The sequence below is a fragment of the Aquarana catesbeiana genome, linkage group LG02 (genome assembly GCF_042186555.1).
Source record: "Aquarana catesbeiana isolate 2022-GZ linkage group LG02, ASM4218655v1, whole genome shotgun sequence".
Classification (NCBI taxonomy): Eukaryota; Metazoa; Chordata; class Amphibia; order Anura; family Ranidae; genus Aquarana; species Aquarana catesbeiana.
In genome coordinates, this window is record NC_133325.1 from 339394851 (window position 1) to 339415685 (window position 20835).

At 41.4% G+C, this 20835-nt stretch overlaps 2 protein-coding genes across 3 annotated transcripts in view; one reads left to right on the top strand and one right to left on the bottom strand.

The window, feature by feature from the left end:
• Positions 1–5805, bottom strand: part of TRAPPC2 (trafficking protein particle complex subunit 2) — a gene marked incomplete in the record, with an annotated part of 8936 nt that extends 3131 nt beyond the window's left edge. Inside the window, 2 exon segments of the mRNA XM_073614869.1 lie at positions 1694–1818; positions 5654–5805. Coding sequence (XP_073470970.1) covers positions 1694–1786 — 93 coding nt within the window.
• Positions 5806–5852: 47 nt separating this feature from the next.
• Positions 5853–20835, top strand: part of OFD1 (OFD1 centriole and centriolar satellite protein) — a 111199-nt gene continuing 96216 nt past the window's right edge. The window contains exons 1-6 of one of the 2 annotated variants that reach the window (XM_073614867.1): positions 5853–6002; positions 9912–10032; positions 13336–13533; positions 15361–15429; positions 15525–15555; positions 19181–19288. In XM_073614867.1, coding sequence (XP_073470968.1) covers positions 9931–10032; positions 13336–13533; positions 15361–15429; positions 15525–15555; positions 19181–19288 — 508 coding nt within the window. In that variant the 5' untranslated portion in view covers positions 5853–6002; positions 9912–9930. The remainder of the gene's footprint in view (positions 6003–9911; positions 10033–13335; positions 13534–15360; positions 15430–15524; positions 15556–19180; positions 19289–20835) is intronic. The other variant, XM_073614868.1, reaches the window with a different exon arrangement.

The following is a 20835-nucleotide window of genomic DNA, read 5'->3' on the forward strand; positions in this document are numbered from 1 at the left end:
ATATACTTTATGTTCTGGCAATCAGAAGGTTAAAACAAACTTTCACACCAGCTGACCGATTGAGTCCACCTGTCCATTTTTCAGGTGGGCCCGGTCAAACCACCCATTATTCTCTATAGGGCGGCGGATGTCCGCTGTCACCCGCCAGCATCTGATCCGGTCTGCTTAAAACAGATGGCTGGGGATACATTCGCCATCCGTCTGGCGGATCAGATGGCAATCTGATGGTAAGGGGCATGCAGTCTGTTGCCCCATAGAGAGCAGCGGGCTGTGTCCGTGTCTGCTCTGTATAGCGGAGCGGACACGGTCCTGTCATGCACCTGCTCAGTGGGGATCAGCGGAGAGAACCCCAGCTGAGCAGTCAGATCTGCTTGGACAGATTCTGCCTCGTGTGAAAGGAGCCTTACAGCTAGTTGCACTAGCGGATACAAGCTTGTTTTAAGGGTTAACGGCCAGCATTACTGTATAATATAGAAGTGATTTGGGCATCTGTAAACCACTTAATCACAATAAAACTGTTCCCTGATCTCACCTGTGTGCATTGGATCCAAAGGTACTTAGCTCTGAGCTCTTACAGATTCACAGATGTCAAATCCCAGTCAGCTGTAGCCAGGTAAACAGCAGATCGGGGGCTCTCTGATCTACCTGGGCTTAAAGCAGGGGGAGCATAAGAGATATATTAGGCCCTTTATGTCTCTATATAGAATGCATGTCATCTGCACATTACTTTCCTATATATCTAAAGGACCCCCACACATATATACATAGGCATGCACCTAGGTTGCGCATGCATTAATAAACATAATTTGTGCAACTCATATATCCATGCATAGCCAGAGAATAATTCTAAGGTCTTTGGTTACAACTAAGGGTCCTTTCACACGAGGCAGACTCCACCTGAGATCTGCTTGCTCAGCAGGGGATCTGTCTACTGATCTCCACTGAGTAGGCAGATGACAGGTCAGTGTCATCCCCACTTATGCAGAGCGGACATGGACACAGTCTGCTCTCCTCTATGGGCAGTCAGATGGAAATGGACCGCCTGTCCATTCACACCCTACTGCCACCCGATCCGATGGACGGAAACTGTTTTTAGTGGATCGGATGTAGGCGGACATAAACGGACACATGTCTGTTTACACTCACCTCTCCATAAAGAAAAATGGAGGGTCTAATAGGGTATGCCTGAAAAACGGACAGGCAGACCCAATCAGAACGTTAGTGTAAAAGGGGCCCAACTCTATTTTTTTTAATACTTTTATAAAGGGGGGCCTAACTCTTAGTTGATGAGCCTGTACATTTTTTTAAAGGGTTGCCTATTGACAATTTTGGGTGTCGTAGTTTTTTACCATTTGGTGGGAGCAATTTTGAGGCTTGACATCTTTGATATTTAATAAAGATGACACCGCTTCATTTTTTAGATTTGACAGAATATTTGGAGATCATGTTGTGATTGTGTGCATTAAAAATACATTTTAATGTATTTGTAATGAAACTATACTGAAAAAAATATTTGCACAAATATCATGCAACGTAAAAAATTGCAACTGACATTTACTCAACAGGTTCTCCGGTTTCAGAAACTATTTTGCTTTTTTTTTTCTTTCAAAATTCTCTAATGCCATTATAATGTGTGAAAAGAAAAAAAATGGTCCCCAACAGTGGAAAACTCAAAACAACTAGATACAAATACCTTGGACTCAGTCTTTCCTGGGGGCAGAAATTCCATCTCAAATACTGGGTTGTCATGATGTCCCACAATCACAAAATAGAAGCTGCCAGACATGTCAGGAATATATCAGGAATACCTAGGTACAACTACAAGTAAATTGTTATTATTATACAAGATTTATATAGCACCAACAGTTTAACGCAGCACTTTACAACATGAGAGCAAACAGTACAGTTACAATACAGGAGGAATCCAAGGGACCTGCTCATTAGAGTTTACAATCTAAGAGGGAGGGTTAAGAGATACAGAACGTAATATCTGTGGGGGATGAGCTGAAGATAAATAACACACAAGAGCCTTTAGAAGTACTTTACCTGCAGTAGTAAGAATGAAAGACACTATCCTGGCTGTGCTGCCTAGCAGGTTTGTGTAAAGTTCAAGCATAGTTATACAAAGCTATACATCCTTTTGCAGGTAAAATTGCTCCCATATATGTAGTTTATCTGTGTATTTAGCAGTTTACCTGGAGTTCGGCTTTAAAACCCAGTGCACAGGTGGCATTTGCTGCAAAGGTACATAACAGAACAAAGGCGGGGAAACACTTGTGTAGATTAAAAGAGAAGTATGGGTTTGGGGGTTTACCCTCAATCATTCTTACCTAGGTGGATGCAGCTGCATCTGTCCCCCGGCATCTCTACACTGAGAACTGAGCGATCGGACATCGCTGATGGCTCGGTTCTCACAGCTTCCCGAGCAGAGAGCCTCTGACTGTCAATCAGCAGCTCTCCTCTCTGCTCTTCCTCACTCACTGGAGCAATGAGCTGTGGAGGGGCCGGGAACGGCCGTCTCAGGCTTTCAATGGCTCACTGAGAGCCTGAGACAGGTATTAGTCCAGGCACCTGGCGGATCCAGACTCACATTGTCAGAATGACGCGGTGCCTGGACTGATTTCTTTGACATCAGCAGAGAGCGGACTTCAGACCACTCTCTGCTGAAAACGGGTCACAGGAGTGCAAAACGATTTGCACTCCTGTGACCAATAGGAGAAGTACAGCCAAACAAGCTTAGGCTTGACTTCTCTTTTAAAGGATAAGTTCACCTTTGGGAACAGGTTACATGTTCCACCTGATTTTAAGGTGGAACATGTAACATGCTCCCAGTGCTGCAGCCGCACAGGGAGAAGTTTCCCGTACTGGCGGCCACTATTTGAAAACAGCATGGCTGTGCAGGTCTCCACCCACACAACTGCTTCATTCAGACACACAGCTACGTGTGTCTGAATGAACTACAAGTCCTGACATCCTTAGAGGCTGTCGGCTTGTAGTTCTCAATGAACTACCACAGTGCTGTGGTAGTTCATTGAGTCTTCCTGTCAGGGAGTATCAGCTTACCCGTATGGGATGTACGAGGAAGCCGATACACTGACAGTGTGCAATAGATATACATGACATCAGAGATCTGCCGATTGCAGGTGCAATACTTTCCAGGCTCCTGCAACAAAAATTAATAAATGCACATTTTTTTACCTGCAAAAAAATGTGCATTTATTTTTTTTAAATGAACTTATCCTTTAAGAAAAGGTAATCTATGATAAAAATACAATACTGGGGTAAAACGTGTCCCACATGATAGGAGATTGTCCAACATTGCCTTTGATAACACTGTGCCGGATGCAGAGCAACCTTCCACATGAGTGTTTCCTGTCTATGATTAGAAAGCTCTCCCAGGAAAGCCACAACAAGATCTAGGTAGCTACAGACCAAATATGCCTGCCAACGAGCCATACATATACACTCCCTGGCCACTTTATTAGGTACTAGAGCTGCACAATTCTGGCCAAAATGGGAATCACAATTTTTTTGCTTAGAATAAAAAGACCACGATTCTCGCAACGTAAAATCTTTAACATTATACAAAAAAAAGAATGGGCTAACTTTACTGTTTTTTTTTTTTTTTAATTCATTAAAGTAATTTTTTGCAAATACAGTGTGACATAAAATATTACAACAACCATTTTATGCTCTAGGGTGTCTGCTAAAATAAATAAATATATATATATATATTTATATATATATATATATATATATAATGTTTGGGGGTTCTAAGTAATTTTCTAGCTAAAAAAAATGATTTTAACTTGAGACCAACAAATGTCAGAAAAAGGTTTAGTGTTTAAGTAGTTAAACTTTTTTCACTTACACAGGAAGTCTGTTCCATTGACAAATTGTTACAATGTTTATACTTCAGTGCAACTGATAAACAATGTTTTGATTCTTGGCAGACTGCCCAGTTTTTCTCTTCCTTTCTTTTGAGGGCTGTGGCTTCAGAAGAGCAGAGAGAATTCTTTATAGAAAGAATTGTGAAACACTTTACAATAGATTGCGATAGCGATTCTTGACAATTAATTGTGCAGCTCTATTAGGTACATCTGTTCAATTGCTCGGTAACACAAATTGATAATCAGCCAATCACTCAATGCATTTAGGCATCTAGACGTGGGGAAGATGACTTGCTGAAGTTGGAACCGAGCATCAGAATGGGGAAAAAAAGGGGATTTAAGTGACTTTGAGCGTTTGGTTGGTTTGTTGGTGCCAGACGGGCTGTTCTGAGTATTTCAAAAACTGCTGATCTACTGGGATTTTGACGCACAACCATCTCTAGGGTTTACAGAGACTGGTCCGAAAAAGAGAAACTATCCAGTGAGGTAGTTGTGTGGAGGAAAATGCCTTGTTGATGTCAGAGAATGGGCAGACTGGTTTGAGATGAGAGAAAGGCAACAGTAACTCAAATAATGACTCATTACAACCAAGGTATGCAGAATACTATCTCTGAATGCACAACACATAGAACCTTGAAGCAGATGGGCTACAGAAGCAGAAGACCACACTGGTTGCCACTCCTGTCAGGTAAGAACAAGAAACTGAGGCTACAATTCACACAGGCTCACCAACATTGGACAATAAAATAATGGGAAAACATTGCCTGGTCTGATGAGTCTCGATTTCAGCTATGACACTCAGATGGTGGGTTTTAGAATTTGGTGTAAACAACATGAAAACATGGATCCATCCTGCCTTGTATCAAAGGTTCAGGCTGGTGGTGGTGTAATGGTGTGGGGGATAATTTCTTGGCTCACTTTGGGCCCTTTAGTACCAACTAAGAATCATTTAAACACCACGGCCTACCTGAGTATTGTTGCTGACCATGTCCATCCCTTTGTGACTACAGTGTTCCCATCTTCTGATGGCGACTTCCAGCAGGATAATGCACCATGTCACAAAGATCAAATCATCTCACCACTGGACAATGAGGTCACTGTACTCCAGTGGTGGAACGGGAGATTTACATCATGGATGTGCAGCCAACAAATCTGCAGCAACTGCTTGATACTATCATGTCAATATGGACCAAAATCTCAGAGGAATGTTTCCAACACCTTGTTGAATCTATGCCATGAAGAATTAAGGCAGTTCTGAAGACAAAGGGGGGTCCAACCCGGTACTAGCAAGTTATACCTCATAAAGTGGCCGCTGAGTGTATATTATTCTTTAATGTTTTCTTTTCTCATATATTTATATAAATTAATGCAATGTCATTAAAATGTTCAGCAATTGTCAGAAATAAAAACAGATTTTACCTCTTCTCCACTCCATCCACAAATAAAATCTATCTGGAGTTAGGTGTGTGTGTGTGTGTGTATATGTGTGTGTATATATATATATATATATATATATATATACACACACATATATACACACCTCTGTGTGTAATGTCCTTAGCCCTCAGATAATATAACTACAGTATAAATAAAATCACATCCTAGAAGTGGGTCAGTGTTAAACCCTATGTTTACAGAGCAGATAATAGCAGGATACATCTACACTTATTCCCCATCCTGACTACTTCTCTGTGCTTACAATGACTACCACCAACCTCCCCGCACCCCGGATACACCCCATGCTCCCCACTCCCCCAAAATACCTCTTTTTCACATCAACAGAACTTTCCGGCGCAAGGAAATGACGTTCCAGAGCGCTCTTCCAATCAGATTCTTTACAGATGACAGCGCCGACCATCAGGAAAAAAGGAAACTTTATTGACACCGAGCACAGACAACGGATGTATTCAGGAATCGAGGCTTGGAACGCGGAATACTGCCCTGTCTGGTATTGGGCAGTAGAAAATCTAGCAGAGGATTGGTGGGGAGGTCCTGGGCTCTACTTGTGATTGGCTGTGTGGTAGCTCCCAGTGGTCTCGGCGGTTATGAGTTTTGTGTACAGAGGAGTGCTGGTTGGTAGTGGAGACGACGCTGTGTGTGTTCCCTGCTGTAGTGAGTACATGGCATTGTCTTCTAGTTCTGTACTGGTCTGTGGATGGGCTGGCAGTGTAGTATAGGGGACTAACCTTAGTGTTGCTGATTTCAACCCCAGATCAGTTTTAGCTTACTGCACATCTTGCAATCTGATTGTACAATCCCTTTTTTAGCTGGCCATACACTGTGCAATCTCTGTACATTCTCCTTTAGAGTTACCAAAGCTATGAAATGGAAGGACAAACTAAGCAATTCAGTTGGTAATAAATCAGGCAGGCGCTTGCCCTACATAGCAGCTGCTGATAGCTCTAGAGGAAATAGTTCAAGCAGATTGTTCAGTGTATGATCAGCCTTAGATCTGACAACTATGTAGTAACAGGCCCTGCCTGACTTGATACAAATCCTCATGTTACATAGTTTTGGTAAATCTAAAGCGGATTGCACAGTCGGATTGTAACATGTATGGTGACCTTTATAAATCTCTTTTGTCTATTTCTCATCTCCAGGTTGTTCCTATGACTTGTTCAGTCAAAGCAGATGTAAGCACAAATGGCCATAATCTCATACAATGTATAACATTGTCATTTATAAAACCTATTGTGTGGGCATCATATAACCCCACCCATATATGTTCTTTCTGCACACTTTTTATTATTATTATTATTATTATTATTTTATTTAATAGAAATAGTGTGCAGAAAGAACACCGGGCAATGGTTTATGATACCCACCAGGAATTAAAGCGGTAGTAAAATCAAAAACAAACATTTATTATATTGCAGCTTATTTCTAAAGAAAAAATTTGCGCTAGGTGTACAAACAGTAACTTAGTGAATATCCCCCGTGAAGGAAAATCCTGCAGCTATGCACTATACCTTGATAAGGGCACTACTAAATAAATATAACAAAAAGCACAGCGCTGGATATAGATGCAAAAATACAACAAAAATTGATATTACTATTAAAGCACCAACAACTTTCATATGTGATAAAAGAAAAAAATAGAAATGAACAATAACATGAATGCTTCACTATAGTGATATATATGCATGAACAATAACATGAATGCTATAGCATTCATGTTATTGTTCATGCATATATATCACTATAGTGAAGCATTCATGTTATTGTTCATTTCTATTTTTTTCTTTTATCACATATGAAAGTTGTTGGTGCTTTAATAGTAATATCAATTTTTGTTGTATTTTTGCATCTATATCCAGCGCTGTGCTTTTTGTTATATTTATTATATTGCAGCTTACCAATTCTTAGATGTGGTGACTCCATTAGGTTTCCCTTTTTTTGCTTCTATTTTTTTTTATCAGTAAGTCTGTTGTTTTTCAACAGAACAAGCTGTTTTACAGTTACAGGGATGAGACAAACCATTTAACACAGGAGTGCTTACAATGATCACCTTTTTTTTTATTCACGTAAAACCTTTATCCAAAAAGAAAAAATAGTTCGCTGTAACTGATTATAAAGTGTGAGCTGGAGTTTGGCTTTAATTTGTTAGTGTATTTAAATCTGCCAGTACATCTCCCCCCAGGCTGACAATTTTGTTATCCAAAGGTGTCCCTGTGCTCCTTCATGCAGAGTTGGGGAACTCTAATATAGAAGGCGTGTTACTCTTACTGGTGAAAACAGAGGAAAAAAGCCAAAGAATATAAAACAAATAAGGTTCTCAGTGAATGCCCAAAATACATCAATTCAAAGGATTATTTTCCATAAAATATTATGGTATACTGCCCATATATATGTCCAGGATCATAGGCGTGAGCAAGGGGTGTGCCAGGTGTGCCTGGGCACACCCTAATCATTATGTATAGTGCCGATTGCCTCTCCTGGCCAGGCTTCCCCCCCGTGTTGTACCTCCTCCCGCAGCGCTGTTGGCCTCCCTCTTCTCCTTTTACCCCTGCTGCTGCAGGGGATGTTCTAGTAAATATGTCATTAACCGGCCCCTTCCTTTTCTAAATGAACATAGTGGACAAACTCGCTTACTGTGTTCATTCAAACCTTGTTTACTATGCTTCAGTTTGTGAATGAACAGGAAGCCATTCAGCACAGAGCACTTCCCATTCATTCACTGTTTAGAGCAACTGGGGCTGCAGAGAAAGGCATGTGTGTTTGAGCTTTGGGGTGTACACCCTAATGCAGTAGGCTGCGCACACCTATGTCCAGGATGTAGGGTAAAAAAACGTTACCTGGAATGTATGAAATGGGTAACTATTCAAATTGGGGGGCAAGACTACTGAGCCAAAAGAAGGGTTGGGGGACCCACACTGCAAGAGGAGGGGGAGGGGAGAGAAGCACCAAGCACACTCTTGGTGTAATTCAGTTTTATTAATCAAAGAATACAATACATAAAAGGTTCCACTAATGAAGGTAACAATAGAACAAGTGTGAGACCGGTAAAGGTTCTGTGCAGTGATGTCCTGCCCAGCCAATAGATATTGGCTGAGGAAGGAGGCGTGGCTTGCCTCCAAAATACATCCCAATTGGCCCTCTGAAGTTGACAGCTTGAGTTCCCAGCTTTTGACAGCTCGGTCCCCCAGCGTCCTCCGACATTCCTCTGACACCGGAGCCACAGTGCAGCGGCATGGACTGACCGCTCCACCGGGGGCAGGACATCAATGCACAGAGCCTTTACCGGTCTTACAATTGTTACCTGCGTGAGTGGAACATTTTATTCTATGATTATTAAAACTGTACTATGCTAAGGGTGCACTTGGCGCTTCTCTACCCTCTCCCTCCTCTCTTGCAAAGAAAATAAAACTAATGCAGGCATCACATCTAATGATTGGTATGCTACAATATATTACATTTTTGGTTTTGGGTTTAATACCACTTTAAACACTCTACAATACGTGATCATAAGTTCTGATGACTGGAATGCTAATGAGGTTAATTCGAGGAAGCAGAGGCTTGATAATGTAATATTCCATAAAAAAGTGTAGAAGCCCTCCAAATTTTATGTCTTTTTTTTTTTTCTTGCCTAATTTAAAGTGGAACTTTACCCATAACAACTTAAAAAATGATGTTCTTTAGCAAGGAACATACATTCCACGTTAATAATTATGCTACCAAAATGAATTTGTGCTGTAAATTACCTCCAGCAGTGTTCCTGTTTCTTCTTACTGGAGGCTGCCATTTTACTGAAGCCCAGAGCCCCTGACCAAGAAGTCAATCATAAAGTGGAACTAAACCCATTGATTTTAACGATTTCAAAAAACAGTTACTTTCCTGGAATGCTGGAATTGCTAAATGTCATATTTGCTTGTGTCCTCAACCAAACTGTCAAACCATCAAATGGCTGGTGTCATAACTGATCACTTGTGCAACACCATAGCAGTTGCAGATCAAACAGAAGCAGCTTCCTTGACCTGAAAGTCATGCAACTTTGACAGGCAACTTGATGCAACTTGTGTACTACTTTGATACGACTTTGAAGTGAGGGAGGGGCTACACCAGAGGGAATGCCTGAGTAATCTTCCTGTAATGTTGGATCCAAATCACATCAATATAGATGAGGATACAACTTGGAGGCGACTTACATTCTACGAGCACAAGTCAGATAGAAGTCGCCTTGAAGTAGTACAGGAACACTTCAGTAGTGCTAATTAAGACAACTCTCATTGACTAACTTGGAATTTCACATGTCAACGCGACTTGGGGTCTCACAAGTCATATCCCAAGTTGGGGCAGTGTGAACCGATCCTAAGTCTGTCAGCAGATTGGCCTCTACAAATTCAGCAGTGCCTAAAAATTGAGAGCAACTGAGCATGTGCAGAGCAGGTTGAGACAATGTATTACTGGAATACTTTTTTAATGTTTTACATAGCTATACCTACTAATGGGGCCAGCCTGAAGTGATATAGCGAGACTTAATTTTTTGACTAAAGTTTTGCTTTAAATTCTCTTTGTATTTAGTGATTTAGGTTCCTCCTGCATGATGTCTCATGGTAAAAATAAATCTTTGACCACCCAAGAAGATGTGCGCAGAAGACTTTATCAAACCTTTAAAAGCAAAGGAGTTTTGGATTCATTGAAGGTAATTATTTCTTCACAATATATAACTGATACACATACTGCATACGGTGCATCTCAATAATATACAGTACAGTTGTGCTCATAAGTTTACATACCCTGGCAGCATTTATGATTTCTTGAAGATTTTTCAGAAAATATAATTGATAACACAAAAACTTTTCTTTCACTCATGGTTAGTGTTTGGCTGAAGCCATTTATTATCAATCAACTGTGTTTACTCTTTTTTAAAATCATAATAGCAACAGAAACTACCCAAATGACCCTGATCAAAAGTTTACATACCCCAGTTCTTAATACCATGTATTGCCCCCTTTAACATCAATGACAGCTTAAAGTCTTTTGTGGTATTTGTGGATGAGGCTCTTTATCTTCTCAGATGCTAAAGCTGCCCATTCCTCTTGGCAAAAAGCCTCCAGTTCCTGTAAATTCTTGGCCTCTCTTGCATGAACTGCACGTTTGAGATCTCCCCAGAGGGGCTCAATGATATTGAGGTCAGGAGACTGAGATGGCCTCTCTAGAACCTTCACTTTATTCTGCTGTAGCCAATGACAGGTCGACTTGGCCTTGTGTTTTGGATCATTGTCTTGTTGGAATGTTCAAGTACGTCCCATGGGCAGTTTCCTGGCTGATGAAGGCAAATATTCCTCCAGTATTTTTTGATAACATACTGCATTCATCTTGCCAACAATTTTGACCAAATTTCCTGTGCCTTTTGTAGCTCACACATCCCCAAAACATCAGCGATCCACCTCCGTGTTTCACAGTAGGAATGGTGTACCTTTCATCATAGGCCTTGTTGACTCCTCTCCAAATGTAGAGTTTATGGTTGTGGCCAAAAAGCTCGATTTTGGTCTTGTCACTCCAAATGACTTTGTGCCAGAAGGTTTGAGGCTGGTCTCTGTGCTGTTTGGCGTATTGTAAGCATGATACTTTGTAGCAATTGCAAAGTAATGGCTCTCTTCTGGCGACTCGGCCATGCAGCCTCCTTATTGTGCATCTTGAAACAGCCACACCACATGCTTTCAGAGAGTCCTGTATTTGAACTGAAGTAATTTGTGGGTTTTTCTTTGCATCCTGAACATTTTTCGTGGCAGCTGTGGCTGAAATTTTAGTTGGTCTACCTGACCGTGGTTTGGTTTCAACAGAACCCCTCATTTTCCACTTCTTGATTAGAGTTTGAACACTGCTGATTGGCATTCTCAATTCCTTCGATTATCTTTTTATATCCCTTTCCTGTTTTATACAATTCAACTACCTTTTCCCGCAGATCCTTTGACAATTCTTTTGCTTTCCCCATGACTCAGAATCCAGAAATGTCAGTGCAGCACTGGATGAAAGATATAAGGGTCTGTTAGGAGTCCAGAAACTCATTGACCTTTTATACACATACACTAATTATAAGCAAACAGATCACAGGTGAGGATGGTTACCTTTTAATATCCATTCAAACCTATTTGTGTCAACTTGTGTGCATGTTATCAGGCCAAAATCACCAGGGTATGTAAACTTTTGATCAGGGTCATTTGGGTAGTTTCTGTTGCCATTGTGATTTAAAAAGAGTAAACATAGTTGATTGATAATAAATGGCTTCAGCCAAACACTAACCATGTGTGAAAGAAAAGTTTTTGTGTTGTCATTCATATTCTCTGAAAAATGGCCAAGAAATCATAAATTCTGCCAGGTTATGTAAACTTATGTGCACAATTGTATATCTGTGTTAGAGAATACAACTGTTTCATATATTATGGTATTTATTTCATGCACTGGATGGAAAGAACCTCATATTACCAAATGGGCAGGTCTCCTGTAATTGGGTCACTTCTAATTGACATAACAAACCTAGACCGCACTCTGTCAGTGTTAACTACTGGAATTCTATGAACCAGATACTGGCTTTAGCTCAGTTCCCTCCGACTGGCCATGGTGGCAGCACCCTTGCCATGCAAATGTTATTGAAACTGGCACACTAGCTAAATAACTGATACCTGGCTGATTTCTTTACAAACAGCAACTGGCCAAGAATCTGTCATATGCTACCACTTGCATATGGGACCTTACATCTGTATGCAAGCGCTATTTTACACAAGTAGCAATGCATACCTCTGTACAGCTGCCTACACTCATTCATGTCTATGTATGCAGCACCAAGGGTCCCAGGCACCAAAATACTCCACAAACTGTAAAGAGGAATGGGTCTGTGATCATGAGCCCTTCTAGGAAACATTTAGAAATGTTTATTGAGCCTAATTCATACCATTTTTGTATTGAATACTTCCTGAAAAATAGCTGTGCACTTCCTGGTATGTGAGTGTGCCTAGGCACTTCACATACATCCTCATAGCTGTTTATCTGCAATGGGAGATCTGTGTATACAGAAGCATGGATCTGTTTTAGGGCTTGTTCACAACAGAATTTCTGCATTCCGGATGTATTTCTGCATGCTCGTTTTTGATGCATCCCCCCCCCCCCTTATTTTTTTCTCTCTACTTTTATTCAGGACATGTGCATTCTGGTGCTTTTTTATGTTTTGCCACATTCCATATGCATTTCATGCAGAAAAAAATGCAACACGTTCTACTTGTGTTGACTGCTCTGTAATGCACTGCACCCGTGTGAACTATGGCCATTGGAATTCATGGTAAACACTGTCCATGCATTTTTAATGCAGAATAAAAATGCACTGGACTGCATCTGGTGTGAACCAGCCCTAAAGCTCATTTATTGGCAGGTCTCCTATATTTTAAATATGACTATAACTATGGCTAAGACAGATTGCTAGTTTTTGTCTTTTGAGTGCTTGTTTCCTTTCTGGTAATACATTTTTTAACAGGCTCAAAAGCACTCACTAGGAAATAGTAATAGTTTTTTTAAAACCATTAAGTGCAGTAGCCAAGTGGTTAGCACATCTGCCTAGCAGCACTAGGATTCCCTGTTCAAATCCTAACCACGACACTACCTGCCTGGAGTTTGCATGTTCTCCCTGTGCCTGCGTGGGTTTCCTCCCACACTCCAAAGACATGCTGGTAAGTTAATTGGATTCTGTCTAAATTGGCCCTAGTATGTGTATGTATTAATATGTGTTGGGGACCTTAGATTGTAGCTCCTTGAAGGCAGGGACTGATGTAAATGTACAATGCATATGTAAAGCGCTGCGTAAATTGACAGCGTAAATATAAGTTCCTGTAATAAATAAATGACTCAAGCATTTAATAAATTATTTGTTTGACTGCCTTTTTCAGTAAGAAATGAATGAATGTATGCGTATGTAAATACAGTTTTACACTTTGCTGATTTAATTCCATAGACACAGCTACGAAACCAGCTCATTCAGGATCTGAATCCTCCTGCATATAGTAGAGAGCAGCTCCATTCTTCAGACACTCCTAGTAACTCTTTGGTACATCAAGTATGCAACAGCCTGGTAGCAGATCATATGAGAAGATGTGGTTATGAGTACTCTCTGTCTGTTTTTTATCCAGAGTGTGGACTGGAGAAGGAAAAGGTGAGGTGGCTTTTCATTCATGTATATACCTCTCTAGTAAGAAAGTTGTAGCAATTGACAGCATGGTTGCTAATTCGTGGATTTGTTGGCATTTTCTAAACTTTCTATATAATAGGACTCGTCAAATGTTTTGTTGCGTGATCCGCTAATCCAAGTGGCTTAGTTAACATATTGCTGTCCCAAGACATGGTAACACAGGCAGCAACCTTGTAATATAAAGGGTGCCTGTACTTTTAAAATAATCTTACATTCTACCCCAGTATCACATCCTATGCACCAAATGATCAGTGCAGAGTTCAAATGAAGTGATCAACCATCGCTTTTTATGGCCAGGCTGAAATATTTGCAGCATGTCACTGGGCCGCCTGAACATACCCCACCCTGGGTAGGCTATAGCAGTGTACACCATGGACCCCCCCTTTTTTTTTTTTTTTCAATTGTTGAATGCCTACCTGCAATGCTCATCCTGTGGCTTCACAATGTACTTTGTCAGTGACCCAGAACAAACATGCAGGTCCAAATGCCTGCATGATTACATGACTATTTATTTGTGGAGCCACATAATGACAAATTCACTTGTAAAGACTTGTAGGGAGCTTTTGACAGATGGCATATGCGACATTCTGTTTCCCTTAGGGCTTGTTCACAATTGACTAAATTTCTAATGCTTAACAAATTCTCCTATAGCGATAGTGTGGGCGTTAGACTCGTCAATCAGCTTTAGTATCTAGCATTTTACAAGCCTTTAAAACGCTCCCCAAATGCCCTATGTGCAGTTTTGAAGCGTTTGAGCGTTAAGGTGTGTTAAAACCGCTCTACAAATAGGATATTACAGGAAATAAACTAATTTTAACACTTCACAACCGCACTGTAAACGCCTGCCAGAGCATTTGCGAAGTGTTACCATAGACTTTAATGGGAGGCATTGAAAGGCTTCAAGCGCCTCCTGACTGGACATGAGGCTTCTAATTTTGAAGCGAAGCGACGTTAACACTTCATGTTTTGATAATGTGAACAGCACTATGTGCTGTCCATTGTATCATTTGCATGGGTGTTTGAGGGGCGCTTTCAACACTCCCCCAAACGCCTGCTTTTAATGCCAGTGTGAACTTATGCCGCATACACACGATCGGAAGCTTTTGGTCGGAAAATGCGACAGTGTGTATGCTCCATCGAACTTTTGCTGGCGGAATTCCCGCCAGCAAAAGATTGAGAGCAGGTTCTCAATTTTTTGGTCGGAAGAAGTTCCTATCCGAAAATGCGATTGTCTGTACAAATTCCGACGCGCAAAATTCCTACACATGCTCGGAAACAATTCCACGCATGCTGAAACATTGAACTTCATTTTCTCGGCTCGTCGTAGTGTTGTACGTCACCGCGTTCTTGATGTTTGTAAGTTCAGAGAACTTTTGTGTGACCGTGTGTATGCAAGGCAGGCTTGAGCGGAATTCCATCGGAAAAACCATCCGTGTTTTTTCCGTTGGAAAATCCGCTCGTGTGTATGCGGCATAAGAGTCGCCTACCTATGTGTATTGGGAGAAGAATTCTTACTTTTTTAGGTCAAACTCATTGGTTGTACTTATTTGACAACCTGCACTTGTCCGTTACCAAAAGCAACACATTACAATTATAACTATGGCTTGAAATGTCAAACACAAATCAACTTCTGGAATGGCATTGATACTTCATTGTCAGTGACAGCTGTGTTTTTTCTTAGTCTCTTTTTGTTATGATATTTGGTTTAAATGTACTGTCATTTTTTTCCAGTTTCTTTGTATTACACTAATTAAATAATTTAAAATTAAATTAATTATTTTTCTTTTTAAGGTTCTGAATATGCATGACCTAATGCAACTAATGAAAATCAGCCCAAAATGCAGGCTACACCATACTCTGGTAATGTCTGTTTCTTCATATTCATTTATATTCTATATCATGTTTAGTAAAACGTCTCATGTTAGTAACCTGCCTTCTATTTTTGTTTCCTGCAGACATCATCCCTACAGAGCAGCAATGCAAGAGGTATACTTATTTTCTTCCTAGCCTTGAGTGTACACTTGTAGACAAGACACAAGTCTCCCACACGTTTGAGAAATATTACTAAAGGGATTTTAACATGTTTTTTCTTTTTCACTTTTTCTACGTTTAAAGTGTTTGTAAAGGTGTTTTTTTTTTTTTTTTAAAATAACAAACATGTTATACTTACCTTCACTGTGCAGCTCGTTCTGCACAGAGTGGCCCCGAACCTCGTCTTCTGGGGTCCCTCGGCGGCTGTTTCAGCTCCTCCCCGCAAGCATTCACCACCTTAATGCGAGCTCCCTCGCACGGTGGTGAGTGCTTGCGGGCGCGCTCCCGTGATACAGCCGGCGGCTATAGCCGCTCGCTGTATCACTCGGCCCCGCCCCCCGGCGCGCCGCGTCATCGGATGTGATTGACAGCAGCGCGAGCCAATGGCTGCGCTGCTTTCAATCCATCCACTGCAGCCAATCAGCGGCCAGGGTGAGCGGAGGAACAGATGTCGGGAACGCGAAGCTGACTTTCGAGGCGTCAGGTAAGTAAAACGGGGGGGCTGGGGGCGGCGGTTCTGTCAGAAGTTTTTTCACCTTAATGCATAGAATGCATTAAGGTGAAAAAATTTTTACCTTTACAACCCCTTTAAGCTTGTTTTGTGCTATTTTGTACAAGATTTAAGCTCTGTTGTTGTAATTTAATCATATTATACCCAAATTATAAAATGGTCTTTTATGAATAAAAGATGTCCTTTATGAATGACTTTAGTAAAGTTCCATAGTAGCATGGTTCCTGAAAGTTAAAAGCTTGACAGCTGCTGAATTGTACCATCCTTTAATCCATAGCTGTACACTACCAAGCAATTGTATAATTAGGCCTCTTTAACATGGAAGACCATGAGACAGTAAAAACAAGCAGCTAAGCTGCGGTTTTACCGTTCCCAGACCGGCCACTTAAAAGCTACTATGCAGCCAGAGGGGGCTGTGCTCATGCTTTGAGTTGCTGTGGAAAACTTACCTTTGTTTGTCATGTTACCTGCCTGTCAAACTCACCCATTCAAACCAGTGGGACAGTTCATTAGTTCCATTAAAGATCGCTGTTGTGCAAAGTAAATGGCAAACAGAAAAGCCAAAAAACAGGCATTCAGGAGGTGGTAGGATCGCCTTCTAGATGCCTGGAAGCAGCTGCTTAGCTTTCCACCACATTCCAACATTCCACCACAGCTTGCCTTTTCAGAGACTACCCAAGTGTGAGCTTTACAGACATTTTTTCCTATTACCTCTGATGGGTTTTTGTTAATATCGGTGTCCCCATTGAGGACATTTTCCCTCATCTCTTCTTGCAGAGACACAAAGGCAATGGGAGTAAATCTTCTCGAAGTGAGAAAAAATTCCACCATTGAGTATTGTCCCTGGAGCAGATCTTCACTTTGGGAGATTTGCCCTCCCCTCCCATTCCAGTGATCACTGTAAAAATGTAAGGTTGTTGTAAACCTCAGACATGAAAAATGAACAAAGCACATCCTTCTATAATTTGTACTAGCCTGAATTCCAAACCAATGGGTCTGGTTTCACTCTAACCCCTTCTCCCTCTGCTATCTTCTTGAATCACTGATAGAACTCTAAGCAGACAAAACAGCCTGCAGGGAGGTAGCCTGGCCCCTGCCACCATACAACAGGTGACTCTGACTCAGCTCTGTATGTTTCTTTCCATGAGCCTGTGTACAGGGGGTGTGTTCCTTCCCTCCGCTCAGCTATCAGGTTATACTACAGATCAATGATTTAGGTCTGCAGTGTGTGATGTCAGATCCCCACCTCTAGCTTTTTACGGCTGAGAAAAATCCTTTGATCTGTTTGTTTTGCAAGGCCCCACAGATAAACAGGTACAACTTATATAGGAGGATTTATTTCTTTTACAATGTTTATTAGAAAGTAATAGAACCAAATAAGTAACATACAAAATGTACAAAAAAATAAGGCCCAGCAGAGTGTACATATTAAAGGGAGATTTGTTTAATCTCTGTGTATCACCTGAGGTTATTCACTTCACTGGGTATAATGTGAGGGTTTATAACCACTTTAAGTTAACCCCTTCCCGCTGAGCTTACACAGATGTGCGTACTCGGCTTTCAGGGGTTATACCGGGATAATGCCCGCAGCTGCAGGCATCATTCCGGTACTGTTTTTTAGAGCCGGCGATCAGCTTTCCAGATATAACAACCAATGCGGCTAAAAGCCGCACGGCTGTTATACTGGGGGAGCGGGAGGGGACTCCGCCCCTCCCGCCACTCTTACCGGGCCGCCCGATGACCAATCCACCACCTCCGGCGGCTAGGAACAGACTGGAACTAAGCTGTGAACGGCTTTGTTCCAGTCTCCTAATAGTAAACACGGAAGCGACGTCATGACATCACTTCCCGTTTACTCGGCTGCTAATGGCGCTGGCTTAAAAAAAATATACAGTATTCAGAATCTCGGAAAACAGCCATCTAAATACTTTGAAGTGCAAAGGAGGGATCGGGGGTCTTTTAGACCCCCGATCCCTCCATAAAGAGTACCACCTATTACTGTCACAAGGGATGTTTACATTCCTTGTGACAGCAATAAAAGTGATCCAAGATTTTTTTTTTAAAACACAATTCATTAATATAAAAATAAATAAAATACATAAGAAAAAAAATGTTTTAAAGCGCCCCTGTCCCCGCGAGCTCGTGCAGCAAAGAAACCGCATACAGAAGTCGCGCCCGCATATGTAAACGGTGTTCAAACCACACATGTGAGATGTCAGAGCGAGAGCAATAATTCTAGCACTAGCCTCCTCTGTAATTCTAACCTGGTAACCGTAAAAAAATTTAAAGCGTCGCATATGGAGATTTTTAGGTACTGTAGTTTGTCGCCATTCCACGAGTGTGCGCAATTATAAAGCGTGACATGTTTGGTATCTATTTACTCGGCGTAACATCATCTTTCACATTATACAAAAAAATTGGGGTAACTTTTTACTGTTTGTTTTTCTTTTTTTTAAATTCATGAAAGTGTGCCTTTTCCCAAAAAGTTGCGTTTAAAACACATACCGTGTGATATAAAATATTGCAACAATCGCCATTTTATTCTCTAGATTCTCTGCTAAAAAGAAATAAATATATATATATATATATATATATATATATATATATATATATATATATATATATATATATATATATATATATATATATATATATATATATATATATATATATATATATATAGTTTGGGGGCTCTAAGTAATTTTCTAGCAAAAAATACAGATTTTAACTTGTAAACACCAAATTTCAAAAATAGGCTTAGTCATGAATGGGTTAATCTCCCGATTGGGAACACAGATGTCAATTTAAAAAAAATATCAGATTCCAACTCTTCCCTGCTCTACACAAAATAGGGACAAAAAAATGTGGCTGCAATTCCACTCCAAGTTGCCAGCTTTAGTCTCAGCCTCAATTAACCATAAAATGCATTGAAACATAGTTAACTGCATTTAGTTTTTTTTTGCCAATTAACTTCATGTTTCCATATTGATATGTCAGGCTCTTTGACTGGATAGTTATACTTTTTATAGTCCACATGGCTCAAGAATGTATTTCTTTTTTAATTTACAGGCTTCCTTTTACAGATATTGACAGAGCTGATAGATCACCACCTAAGCAAAGATGGCAGAGATGTTGACACTCAGACGGTCACAACATCACCATACCAAGAGTCAATTGGTACAGACATTTTAATTTTTAAATGTAGCCATTGATATTAAATTGGGTCTCCAGTTACAATAGAAATGCCTTATCTGCTTCTACCTCATTATTTAGCGAAACATATTTAGTGCACATTACTGTTTTTCTCAAGACCAGGATTTGCTTTAATTTTTACCTGCAATCCTCTTTCTAGAGAAATGTGATATTACAGCTCTTTCTGAGAGATATACTGTAGATATCTGAAAGTATTTTGTTCGGTGAAGAATGACTTTTCAGCTGTGAGCAATGCAAACCACGGGGATCAATGCTTCACTGTCTTTTTCGATTTCAGGGAGGGGTCTGAAGCAGTTGGGCATTTTTATCTACGTTTGGAAAACCTTTTTTTCTTTCTCGAACACCACGGGACACAGAGCCTCAGTAATTACTGATGGGTTATATAGGGTATCACTAGGTGATTGGACACTGGTCACACCCTAAACAGAAAGTTCAACCGCCTATATAATCCCTCCCCTTGCAGGGATACCTCAGTTTTTACTGGGGCAAGCCAGGCAAACCGGATCCATTCCAAAGTGTTTTTTCTAGGCTGAATTGGATGGTACCCGGGCCTCGTGTCCGAAGAAACAAGGTTTTACCTGTAACGCTTCTCTTTTTAGAGAGCTGGACCCCGCATATCAGAAAATGGTTTTCTATCCTTATTTCTGGCCGGGTGCTTTACAGGCCAGAACTGTGGATCCCCCTATTCGTAGGGGGCCCCGGTCTCTGAAGGTTTTTTCAAACGGAGCCCACCGTGAGAGGCGAAGATTGGGTCTGTGCAACAGAACCCCGCGGCTGGATAAGGTAAGGGAGATTCAACAGAATTTTTTTAATTCTAGTAGGTTTCTCCTTTAAGGTAAATGCATGCTATGCCTATTGTTGCCACTGGGGGCTGCCAAGAGCACATACCTTCTCATGCTGATGTCTGTCTCAGTGTTTCCACGCTGCACAAGCTCCTCCGGCCGGCTCAAGTAGGATGGGATGGGGGGCTCTCCTTAGGGATATCCCCCCCAGATTAGGTGCCTCCGCCGCCGCCATTTTGCCATCGTGCAGGCCCCTTCTCTACCGGCCTCTCTCCTTCCTCTCCCTCCCCCAGCCTTCCCTCCATGCTGATTCCGGAGGGTCGGCTCACGCTGGAAGCGCGCGGTTTTCGAAAAACAGGGGGGGGGGGAGCGATGCGTCAGCACAGCGTGCTCAGACGTCCACAGGGCCAGCTGCAGGCTATTAAAGGCACTGATTACAGGTGCACTAAGCCTTCTGGAGCGACACAGAGCTGACGGTCGCATGTAAGGTGGGACACAGGCATTCTCCTAGGCAGCATTTACTAAAGTAACACCAGACTGGGCATTGGGTAGCAAGGCTTTTAGCCAGACTACATCGCTCAGCAGTCGGTGTTCATTTTGTGATACCTCCACCTTGTTGCTTGGCACCATGGGTAGAAGAGGTTCAAACACCCCAAGAACCAGAGACTCTAGGGGATCTCGTTCGGGTTCTGAGGGACCCCTGTCTGCAGCTCCCCCCCCCCCCCCCCC